Raw genomic sequence first — 12663 nt, 5'->3', positions numbered from 1 at the left:
TTGAGTGAAACATATTAAAACTAAACACATGTGTGATTGAGTGCATATCCCGTGAGAATGTCGCTAGTTTGCATATGATGATTTTAAAAATATAAAAATTTTGAAATTGCATTAGTATGGCTATCTCACACACTACACTTCAAGGATGATTCAAAGATTACTGCTAATATTTGAATAAGGAAGATGAACTTGGATTAGTTCCTTGATGCTAGCTATGGTTCTTGATGATTTGTTTTCTTGAATGAAATTCTATGAGGGTCACATAGGGGGAAACTAATGTTTTTCATGTTAGTACTTTTTCTAGTTTTCTTGGTTTTGCTCGAGGACTAGCAAAAGTTAAGTGTGGGGGTATTTGATCGGATCATATTTATATATATTTTTACTTCGAATTCACTCGTCTTTTCTTAGTTAGTTCCTTATATTTTTGAGTTATTTACGTTATTTTTATGTTTATAGGATTTGTTATGCAAAGAAAATAAAAATAGAACAAGTGAAATTTTATGTAATAAATTCGTCAAAAGCAAATTTAAATTACAATATTGCTAATCCATTGTGACGATAAATGATAAACCAATATTTAAACTATATATTTCATCCTTTTATATTTCTTTTCTTGTCTAATTTAGTTGGAAGTTTTAAGTATTTATGATACTTTTGATTTATTGTGTTTCTAGGAGAAGAAAGAAAGCTAAGAGAGATCAGCAAAAAGAGAACAAAAAGAAGGAAAAATAATAATGAGGACAGCAGGATAATTGGGAGAGGGAAAGAAGGCAGGCGTGAAAGGAGGGAGAAAACGGAAAGAATAAAAAAATAAAAAGAAGAAGCTGCTTTGCAGCTGGAAAAAGGGAGAATAAAATGAAAAAAAATGACAAAGAAGTGGGAGACATGGAATGATGGAGAAGAATAACAAAAGGGAAATATAGGAGAGTGTTGGACGGCAAAAACAAAAGAAAAGGAATAAAGAATGGAATGATGGAGGAATAAAAAAAGAAAAGAAGGAATAAAAAAATTAAAAGAAGAATAAGAGGAGGACACGGGCAGACTGGTGGGAGAGAGGAAATAGAATAAGAAAATAAAGATGGAGGAGGCGCAAAGGGCACTTAGAAGAGGAATAAAAGTGAGGAGATACAGCAGAAAGCGGGGGCTGGGAGCAGGAGAAGGGAGCTGCCTTTGGGCAGCTCGCAGAGACGCAGGAAAGAGAGAAATAAGGAGGCTGCCTTGGGCAGCACGGGGTCAGCGAGAAGAAATCAGCGCGAGGGGAGAGAACGGCAGGCGCAGGAACGAGAAACCAACGGCACAGAAAGCTACCCTTGGCAGCGTGGGCACGAAAGCAACAGATCACCTTCTTTCGGTTTAATCTTTCCAAACTTCTCTTTTATTTCTGTTTTGTAATAATGTGTAATTAATTTTATTTTGGCTAGAGGTTAATTCGAAACCATGAATATATTTGTAATATGAATTGATTACCTTCGGTTGTGATTTCATAAGTTGTGATTTCAATTTACTTATCCGTTCGTATAAAAACTGATTTGTGTATGTTGGTTGAGAGTGCACGCTTAATTTACATGCATGAATTTGATGCTAGAATATAAGTGAATTTCACCTAATCGTTATGAACTTATTTTCACAAGTAGTAAAGGTTGCTAGTCACAATCACGTTAAGTAAATTCTTGGCAAGAGTATCATGCTTTTCATAGTTACGAATGCCTCGTCAATGCTTATAGTTTTCACAAAGTTTAATGATCTTTGATTGTATCTCTATTGTGCTTTTCACGTAGGGGACTTTTGAAGAATGTTTTGAATTGTTGTATGCGTTTTCCCGTCCAATTCAATAACTTAAGGAAAACTTGAAGATTAAAAAAGTGCTGTTCACGGTTAATCTGGAGTATTGAAATTCACAATTTATTGAAAGAACAACTGAAAATCAATTTAGGTTGCATATGTGTAATGTGTGGAGAAGAACCCTCTAGCTAGTCCGTCATTTATCATTTTACCTTAATTTTATGTTTTTATCAATTCTGTAATTTAATTAAGTTTAATTTACTTTTCATCAAAACCAAACACCCATCCATTATTAAATTATATTATTTAGTTAGTTTTCTTTATTGTTAGTCTTTTAATTCAATTTCCGTCCATTTCAATTCCTAGTGTCTATTTTGATTGTTTTTATTATTTTGAGTCATTTTAAGTGTGTTTTGAATTATTAGAGTTTTTAGCCTAGTTTTGTGTCCTTGAGTCTTATTTAATATTTTTAAATTAATTTAGAATAGATTAGCAATCCCTCCTAATCCCCGGCCTAGAACGATACCCTACTTACATCTATACTACAACTGTCAAAAAGAGGGTTTAATTTGTGTGTTAACTTATTTTACGCATCAGTACCGAAATTCAAGCTTAACACGTGGACAACACAAACGTGGTAACGCGGAGCACATGTGGCCGTTGGGTATTACATGTAGGCAACTTTCTCTAATACCATTACAGAAGTTGAGGTTCAACCACAAAACCAATTGGCAATAAGAAACTCAACTCCATTAAACCCATGCAAAGTCTCTTCTCCCGTTAACGTGGAATTCATTCTCAATACTTGTCACTGCATTAAAACTATATGTTGTTAGGTTGGAGTCATGTCTTGGAATCGGTGTCACAGATTTTAGGCGTGACAATTACCCACTTGAAATGGCTGGTTACATATTAATTGAATTTTACTGGGTAATATAATATACAACAAAGATTGTTGTGGGGACATTAGGAACAAATTTACTCTTAAAATCCAAGAAGGTGCGTCAAAAATACGAGGAAATCAAAGTTTAAAAATTAACTAGTGGAAAGGCTTTCTAATCCTCAGCAGGAAGCATGGGAATGGATTGACACCTAAAACCCCCAGCATTGGAGCTTGATCACTGGCTATTACTATAATATATGGTTTTGAAAGCAACAAAAACAATGACCTCCCAATTCCCATTTGCCTACGCTTTTTACTACAAATTTATATATATGCTTGGAACTCACGATATATTATATTACAGTTGAATAAGAACGAACTTATTTGCATTATTGGACAAGCATCGGCCAATTGAGGGCTCTTGACTCCTCCTATATAGAAAAATCACACCATATCTTCCTATTTTTTATGTTGAAGATTTGGTTGCAATTTAAAACTCACATACCAAGCCGAAAGAAAAAAAAATTGGGCGAATTGTTTATAAGCCCCTAGAATCAATTGTGACCTATTAGAGAGAACTGAGATATTAAAATTATGAGTCGGTTCGTTTAGACTCTACAGTTCAATAAAATCATGATCATTCACTGTTCAATCTTAAATCAACCGTAGAAAAAGTACAACAAAAAGTTAAATAACCATTTACTATTGAATTAAAATTGAACGATGAGTGATCACGATTTTCTTGAAGGTCTAGGAGAACCGGTATGGTCTGCTAAAATGATTGTTTAGTTCCATTGATTTAATTATTGAACAGTTGGAAGTTCTAGAGAAATTGAATGAGTCCATGGATTGGAGCATAATAAATTGATTTTGAGAGGAGTATATAATGTATTCTCCTTTGTTTTTATGTGGATACTGCAAATATTTGTTTAAAATAATAATGGCGATGTCAAATATATATATATATATGAATAATTTATGTTGATGATGAAAGGTTTTCCATTAGAGAATGATCCCCAACTAGACCCTATTATTATTTAATTGTTATTAAGTGTTATTATTAGTCCTAACTTCTACATTATGTTGTCTTCCATTGTGATGATTTCTTCTTTTGGAATTGGAAGCAAGGAATAATTAATGTCTTGTGTTCAAATTCAGTTGAAAAGTAAGATAGGATGTTATTTCTTTCATACCGTATGACATAGCTGCAACTGAGATTATACTTTATAATAGTTTCTTTTGGATACAACTTTGTGTTTTGTTTGTTATTATAGCTGACCTAATTCAGTTGGTAAAGTGTTTACTTTTTCTCTTTTCTGGGTACCAAAAAGAAGTGTTCATTTTTTTATTATATAACAATCATCAAAGTTTGACAAATTTGTTAGAGTAGATCCCATCTTCAAAAGAATAAATCGTTTGGCACAAATTAATTCAGAGCATTTCATGGCCCTAACACAAGTACATCTGAAAAAATAAACACATATTCCTATATTATTAACACTGAACGTCACCTGACAGTGTAAAACATGGTATGCAAGTCGTCCATATTCACCCTACCCAAATAAATTTGAGCCCTATTTGGTTTTTATAGAAAGGGAAGTTGATCTAACTAAAATTAATTATGATTTTAGTAATTGAAGTCCTCCATTTACACATTCTTATTTCATTCTCAAATTTCATTTTCTATTTTGAACTTTTATTTTAGCCAAAATCTCCAATACGTTTATAAATAGTCAATTGTTGCAGTTATATTTAGAATAGAAATGTGATTGTGTAAATCCTAGATTATTTAGGGATATATTTAAATGTTCCCTTTAGTAGTTAATATCCTATTAGAGTTCTAATCCTAAAAGGGTAAGGATTTAACCTATCCTACTATTATAAATAAAGGCACAATGGGGTGATACAACACACACCTCACAATTAAATCTCTCTATTCTCTCTCTTGCCGCCGGCCTCTCTCCCTCTCTAGTCCTAAATACAGTTCAGTCAAAATAGGCCTACAACATGTTTTTAGCACGCTCTTACCAGAAGCTAAGGAATTGAAGGATCGTAGGATGAGGTTTTCTTCTACAACATTCAAATGCTTTTATTTGTTTTTTGCCAATCAGGTACGCTTAAAATAAAGTAAGATATTTGAAAAGTCCACGAAGCATGAAAACATTCCCCATGATGCATGAACCCTCTATATTTATGTTTTCCTTCCGATATATATTGTATATGTTTCATATATTTCATATATTTGTCAATATATATATATATATATATATGTTTCATGCATTGCACAATTATTTTGCTATGTGGAATTTGTGAGTCAAAGCATATAAATAAATTAATGCGGCACGAGCGCAACTCATCGCCGCACCGCTGCTGGCACCACCACACTGGCTGCAGCCCAGCCGCGTCGAGCACGCCCCAGGACGACGTCGTTTGACGTCTGACCCATGGTAACAGCCCTTTGGGCTTGCTGTGAGTAAAGACAACCTGGCCTCATTGGCTTAGGATTGGTTTAGAATGGGCATGCAGCCCCAACCCACCTACCAGTACGTTATATAGCCGTTTGCTGGGCTCTACCCTTGCACTTATGGCCCATCACCTTCAACCCGTGTGTTGCTGGGCCTGGTTCTACGTCCTTGGCCTGCCTGCAGCGAGCCCATGTTGCTTTCTAGGCTTCGCCATCCCTCGGCCTAATTGCCCACAACTTTTGCCGCTGGGCTTAACTTGCCTTAACCCAAAAACCTGAAACCCAGCCTCAGCTAGGCTTCCCCGCACTAACCTGCAAGCCAGCCCTGGCCTGGGCTTGCCTTATGCCTCGGTTTTAGGCCCAAACCATTAGCACCTGCTGCTGAGCTTACCCAAATGACACGACCCGAGGCCTGTAACCCTTCTCATGGCCCAATGGCCTATAGTTGTGCTACTAGGCTCGTCCCCACATCGCAATAAGCACACTTTTGGCTGGGCAGCGTTATTTTTTCGACCCCATGCCAATTTTTTTCATCCCCACATTATAAATCGTACCCAAATAATTTTTTTGGGGTACTTTAATTATCACTTGGTTTATCACCAACCGAAGCTAATATGACCCGTTTGTCATCATTTTGCTTCCATAATTGATCATGATTGGTCCTGATCTATTAACTTAATTAAAAGTGACATGCAGTCCATTAATCTGTTAATTAATCCAAAATTATTGACTTGAAGATCACTTTTAGACATTAACAATTCAATAATTTATTTCTCTACTTTGAACCATTGACGTCCTTTGTAGTCCTGAAGCTTTCACACTTGAGTTTCCGAAGCAACTCAAATCCATTACACTTAAATCAGCATATTGCATTATGTGTTCTTGCATGAACCTCTCCTTTATGAACTAATCATACTAAATTGAACATGTAGTTTCATATTTAGTGCCTTTGAAACCTGAAGTTTTCATTCAAAACTTACCACATGAAACCTGTAGCTTTCATGCTTAAATTAAACCAATACATGTCTATAGAATCCGAATGTTCTACGATGTATGTCTATGGATTACCATATGACTAACCACATTTTGTTGTACCCTCTGTTTTAGGGACATGTCGAACTTGAACAAGCTTGATTTCGTCGCTCTAAAAGTCTTTGGAAGAAACTACCTGAAGTGGGTTCAAGACGTGAAGCTTCATCTTATTGCAAAGAGTATTAGAGCCACCATCGAGGCACCTACAGACACCAACCCAATCGATGAAACTCAGAAAGCTACTGCAATGATCTTCATTCAAAGACACATCCATGATGCACTGCAAACCGAGTACATTGCTTAGGAGGACCCACGCACCCTCTGGCTTGCTCTAGCCGACCATTTCAATAACCAGAAAGACATTTACTTGTCTGAAGCAAGACGTGACTGGCAACATTTATTCTTCTAAGAATTTAAGTCCGTGAATGAATACAAATCTGAAGTTTATAGAATTCGATCACTGCTTAAGTTCTGTAAAGTGGACTTAATAGAAGCAGATCCCCTAGAGAAAACCTATTTAACCTTCCATGCCACCAATATTGTTCTACAACAACAATATAGGGCACAAAAGTTCACCAAATTTTTGGATTTGATATTCGTTTTACTTCTTGTTGAAAAGTAGAACTAGTTTTTGATGAAAAATCATCAAGCTCGACCCACTAGCTCGAATGCTGCACCTGAAGCGCATACGACCAATTCTAGCAGCCACAAACGATGAAAACATCATCATGGCCGTGGTAATGGGTGGCAAGCCCAACCATAGGCCCAAGGTCAACAAAGTCAAGGCCCACCCAAGGGAGGAAATTTGACCCAAAAGCCCCCTTTGCATCTAAGGCCCCAAACTTCAAGAACATGGGAAAAGCTACCGTTCAATCGGGTACCATTGAAATGGACATGTGCTACCGTTTTGGATCAAAGGATCATTAGTCACGTGTATGTAGAGTTACCCCCAAGGCTATTACCAAGTATCATTCTAGTAGCGAGTCTAACTTTGCCCATTTGGAACATCCTGAAGATGCTACTACATCCATTGAGATATCAGATTTTCAAGAGGCATCAGCTCCTATGGACAAATAAGTTTTATTCTTCTAAGACATGTTTTTAGGGAGTTTTCACCCTTTGTGGCTGTACCAACTAGTAGTGGACAAACCCCCCATTATTTTTTATGCCTATGGTTTAATTTTTGGACAATTTTTCTAAGTATTTGGAATAATTTGTTTGGTTTTGGTTTGTTATGAATTATGGATATTATTTGTCGAATTGATTAATTTAATGAATGGAATTATATTTATGCATGTAAGCAATTCAATCAATTTATTTCTAGGTATATCTAGTGGGGCAGTTAGTTGTCTCGCTGATAGTGCTACCACGCACACCATATTACGTGAGCGACACTATTTTACTAACATCTTACCTAAGAAAGCACATTTGACAACCTTCTTAGGCTCATCCAACTTGATTGAAGGATACAGAAAGGCCCGTATAATGTTGTCTAATAGTACTGTCTTAACCATTAAAGAGGCCCTCTATTATCCACGTTCCGAAAAAGATGTTGAGGAGTTTTAGAGATATTCGAGATAATCAATATCATATTGAAACCATTGAAGAGAGTGCTTCTGAATTTTTTTGTATCACTTTTTACCAGTATGGCCAGAAACGTATTCGTGAGAAGCTGGAATGTCTCCTGAGTAGGTCAACCATTCGCGACATATAAACCTACCATGTGGCCGGCCCTAAGCCCAGGTTCCAGAGCACTTTGCTGCTTTGGCATGAACGTACAAGACACCAGGACCTGACATGATGCGTCGTATCCTTAAATCATCACACGGGCATCATTTACCTCCCAACGTTAGATTTCAGCCATGCAAAGCTTATTCTTTGGGGAAGTTGAATACTCAACCTTTAATTACAAAGATTATTCACAACCCTCCTAAGTTTCTTTAGAGCATTCAAGGGGATATTTGTGGACCTATCCAACCAACATGCGAACCATTTTGATACTTTATGGTGTTGTTTGATGCATCGACACGTTTGCTTACTATCCACACACAACGCTGCATTTGCAAAACTCATAGCACAAATTTTTAAGCTTAGGGCTCACCACCCTGATTATCTGATCAAGTCGATTTGACTAGATAACATTGGAGAGGTTTATGTCACAGACTTTTGATGACTATTGCATGTTAGTTGGGATTGAAGTTGAACATCCTGTACCTTATGTTTACACCCAAAACAGCATAGTAGAAGCTTTCATAAACAGCATAGCAGAAGCTTTCATGAAGCACCTTCAATCGATAGCTCGGACTTTTGTTATGTAAACCAAACTGCCGATATATGCTTAGGGCTACGCAATATTGCATGTAGCTATATTGGTTCATCTGAGGCCCACTGCTACCTAACCTTATTCACCATTATAATTGGTTATCGGATACGAGCCTGACGTTTCGCATTTACTGTGTTTGGGTTCTACATGCTAATAGTGTTGCCACTACGTACCAAAATGGGTCCTCAGAGAAAAATGGGAATCTATGTCGGTTATTATTTTCACCATTAATTATTTACTGTTTAGAGCCCTTGACAGGAGATCTCTTTACCGCACATTTTATGGATTGTCACTTTAATGAGAAAGTCTATCCACCATTAGGGGGAGATAAGCATGTTAACGTTCATGGAGAACATTGTGAATTGTCGTGGTGTTCTCCCACTATGTCTAATTTAGATCCTCGCACTGCCCAGTTTGAAACTGAGGTGCGACAAACTATTGATCTTTAGAGTATTGCTCAAAGCATGTCGATTGCTTTTACTGATCTAGCAAAGGCGACAAGATCACATATACCCGCTGCAAATGCACCTGCAAGGATAGACGTACCATGAGTACGCTGTAATACCACCTAGGAAGGCCGAACCGTCCCCGAAGGTAGGGAGGCCACACCTTCCACGCTGGCTAGTACATTAACGGCTAGCCAATCATCTGCCTTTACCCTGAAGCGTGGAAGACCCATTGGTTTAAATGATTCATAACCCTGAAGCGTGGAAGACCCATTGGTTTAAATGATTCATAACCCCGGAAGAGGAAAACAACACAAACTAGTGACCTTAGTTTGAATCCGACCATCGTTCACTCATCTGTTCCAACATATGAGGTTATTCTAGATTATAGTGATGTCTTAGATAAGACAACTTGACCTCTTGAGAATTGCGAGTTTTCGGTCCACTACGCAGTATTGGATGAGGTTTGGAATCAGAATAAGATGATTGTCGATGATGCATTTGCGTACACATTAGCTACTGACATCATGCTTAGCGATGACATTGAATCACGTTCCATTGATGAATGCCAACTAGGGATGGGTAAATACCCATCGATTATGGGTAACCGCGGTTACCTGCTCATTTAAATTTCACGGTTACGGTTATGGGTAACTGTTTAGATAAATAAATGGTTATGGGTATAACCCTTTACCTGTGAAATTTAAATGGGCGGTTATGGGTATTAACCGCAGTTATAAATTGGTAACCATTTACCCATTTATTTTATATATGTAAAATTAACACAAATCATGTTCCCTATCGGAAAAAACTTAGATCAATGTTATTGACTATAGTGCATGATTTCTATAGCTAATATAATATAACTTTCCTTAACCACTTTAAATTTCATGGTCCATTATATATATATTATGTTAATATTTTATATTCCGAGTTAAATAACTCAAGAATATTGTCTTTTAACAGTTTTCATAACCCAAGAATACTTAGCAAATTTTATATTACCTTCATTGCTAACAGTTAAAAATATCGTTTGTAAAATATTATTTCAATTATTGGAATGGTATAAGGGCTTAAAAAATTGAAATGCGGAAATGTATGATGAATGTACATATAACGGTGTTTACTTGTTAGAAAAAGAAAATTATGACAAATTTTTGTTTTTTAATTTTCAAGTTGTTAAAAAAACACGTAGACAGGTGAAAAATGAGTAAATGGTAAATAAGAAAGGATAAACGGGTTTAACAATGATAAATGAGTAAACGGGTACTAAATGGTTACGGTTGAATGGGTACACGGTTATGTGTATGGTTAACCGTTTAGACAATTACCCAATAGGTAAACGGTTATGCGGGTACAAGAATAAATGCTGCAAATGCACTTGCAAGGATAGACGTACCACGAGTACGCTGTAATACCACCTAGGAAGGCCGAACCGTCCCCAAAGGTGAGGAGGCCACAGCTTCCATACGGCCCAGTACATTGGTGGCTAGCCAATCATCTACCCTTACCCTGAAGCGTGGAAGACCCCCTGGTTTAAGTGATTAATAACCCCGAAAGAGGAAAACGACACAAACGAGTGACCTTAGTTTGAATCCGACCTTCATTCACTTATCTGTTCCAACGTATGAGTTTATTCTAGATTATAGTGATGTCTTAGATAAGACAACTCGACTTCTCGAGAATCGCGAGTTTTCGATCCACTACGCAGTTTGGATGAGGTTTGGAATCAGAATGAGATGATTGTCGATGATGCATTTGCGTATATAGTATCTATTGACATCATGCTTAGCGATGACATTGAACCACGTTCCATTGATGAATGCCAATGTAGAATGGATTGGTTAAATTGGAAACAATCAATTCAGGTCAAACTCGATTCGCTTACAAAATGTAAGGTGTTTGGACCTATAGCTCATACTCCACCACATGTGAAGCCCGTGAGCTACAAGTGGGTTTTCATGAGGAAGCGTAATTAGAAGAATGAAATAGTACGATACAAAGCACACCTCATAGCGTAAGGTTTCTCTCAACGCCCTGTGATTGATTACAAGGAGACGTATTTCCCTGTAATGGACGTCATAACGTTCTGCTACCTTATCAGTTTGGTAGTTTTCGAAAAACTAAATATGCAATTTATGGACATGGTAACCGCGTATCTCTATGGGATCTAGATATGGAAATCCATATGAAAGTTCTAGAAGGACTTCTAATGATTGGTTCAAATAGTTCTAGACCACGGAATATTCTTTCTATTAGATTGAGGAGATCACTCTACAAATTAAAACAATCCGGGCAGATGTGGTATAACCATCTGAGTGAATATTTGACAAGTCAGAGTTATGTTAACAACGAATTATGCCTACGCATGTTCATAAAGAAGTCACATTCAGATTTGCGATCGTTATAGTTTATGTCGACGACATAAACCTCATCGAAACTCTCGCAGAGCTTGAGGAAATTGTCTTTCACTTGAAATCAAAATTTGAGATGATAGATCTTGGGAAAACTCGATATTGTCTCGACTTGGAGATCGAGCATTGTTCAGATGGAATCCTAGTACATCAATCGAACTACACCCAGAATGTGTTGCGACGTTTTAATGAGGATAAAGCGAAACCTTTGAGTACTTCTATGGTCGTTCAGACTCTAAATGCTAAACGAGATCCTTTCTGTCCAAAGGAGGATGAGGAAGAGATTTTGAAGCCTGAAGTTCCATATGTAAGTGAAATTGGGGCTTTATTGTACTTGGCTTAATGCACTAGACCCGACATCTCCTTCGTTGTTAATCTTTTGGCTAGATACAGCAATGTCGCCCCCTTGGTTCTCGGGTTGATTCCTGTCTTGTTGGTTACGCAGATGCTGAATATTTGTTTGACTCATATACTGCACATTCTTAAATGGGCTATGTCTTTACCGTTGGAGACACCGCTATATCTTGGAGGTCTACCAAGCAAATGCTAGTTATGACTTCTTCGAACCATGCTGAAATCCTCACCCTGCATGAAGCATCGCGTGAGTGCTTTTGGTTGAGAGTAGTCATGAAACATATTCGAGGCACTAGTGGTCTTACTTCCGTCGTTGACCTTCCTACAATGATCTTTGAAAACAATGCAGCATGTATAGAGCAGTTAAATAAGGGATACATCAAGGGAGACAATACCAAGAACATAGTGCCGAAGTTCTTTTATTCTCACAAGTAACAACAGCATTAGAACATTGAAGTCAAGCAAATCCGTTCCTAGGACAACTTGGCCGATCTCTTCACCAGGTCATTGCCCAAGTCTACTTTTTAGAAGCTCATCCAAGGAATCAGTATGTGTAAATTATCTGAGTTGAATTGCTTGTAGTTCTCTTAATTGGAAGTTATGTTGATGTGGTAGAAACTAACACACAAATTAAACCCTATAAATTATGCAATTGTAGTATGAGTAATTAGGGATCGTTCTATTCCGGAAATTAAAAGGGATGCTAATCAACACAAATTAAACTTATAAAACTAAAAACTAAGTTAAACTAACAACAAAACAATGATTGGGGGATTTTGGACAAATTTAATAAAAACAAAAGTAAATGGCAGCAAGTAAATTAAGTTGTGAATAAAATATGGATGAAGGGATAGCTAAAGGATTATTCTCCACACATGAATCATATGCATACAAATCGATTTCCAGTTATTTTTCCTATAAACAATGAATGACAATGCCCCAAATTAACTTTGTACAACACTCAT

General features: G+C 37.0%; 1 protein-coding gene across 1 annotated transcript; it reads left to right on the top strand.

Annotated features, from left to right (window-relative positions):
- The first annotated feature begins 11288 nt into the window (after positions 1-11288).
- On the top strand, positions 11289-11894 carry LOC139191884 (uncharacterized mitochondrial protein AtMg00810-like). Its single transcript, XM_070812913.1, has 2 exons — positions 11289-11651; positions 11790-11894. Exons 1-2 carry the CDS (start codon positions 11289-11291, stop codon positions 11892-11894), a joined length of 468 nt encoding a protein of 155 aa, XP_070669014.1.
- The last annotated feature ends 769 nt before the right edge of the window (positions 11895-12663 follow it).

The sequence above is a fragment of the Malus domestica genome, chromosome 15 (genome assembly GCF_042453785.1).
Source record: "Malus domestica chromosome 15, GDT2T_hap1".
Lineage (NCBI taxonomy): Eukaryota > Viridiplantae > Streptophyta > Magnoliopsida > Rosales > Rosaceae > Malus > Malus domestica.
The sequence above is the reverse complement of the archived record's forward strand: the minus strand, read 5'-3'. Positions and strand labels throughout refer to the sequence as shown.

Bases quoted from the DNA above. Each gene is read 5' to 3' on its own strand.
- LOC139191884 (XM_070812913.1), top strand. From the start codon at position 11,289: ATGCCTACGCATGTTCATAAAGAAGTCACATTCAGATTTGCGATCGTT. The intron at 11,652-11,789 runs GTAAGTGAAATT...TTGGTTACGCAG, and splicing joins TGAAGCCTGAAGTTCCATAT to ATGCTGAATATTTGTTTGAC.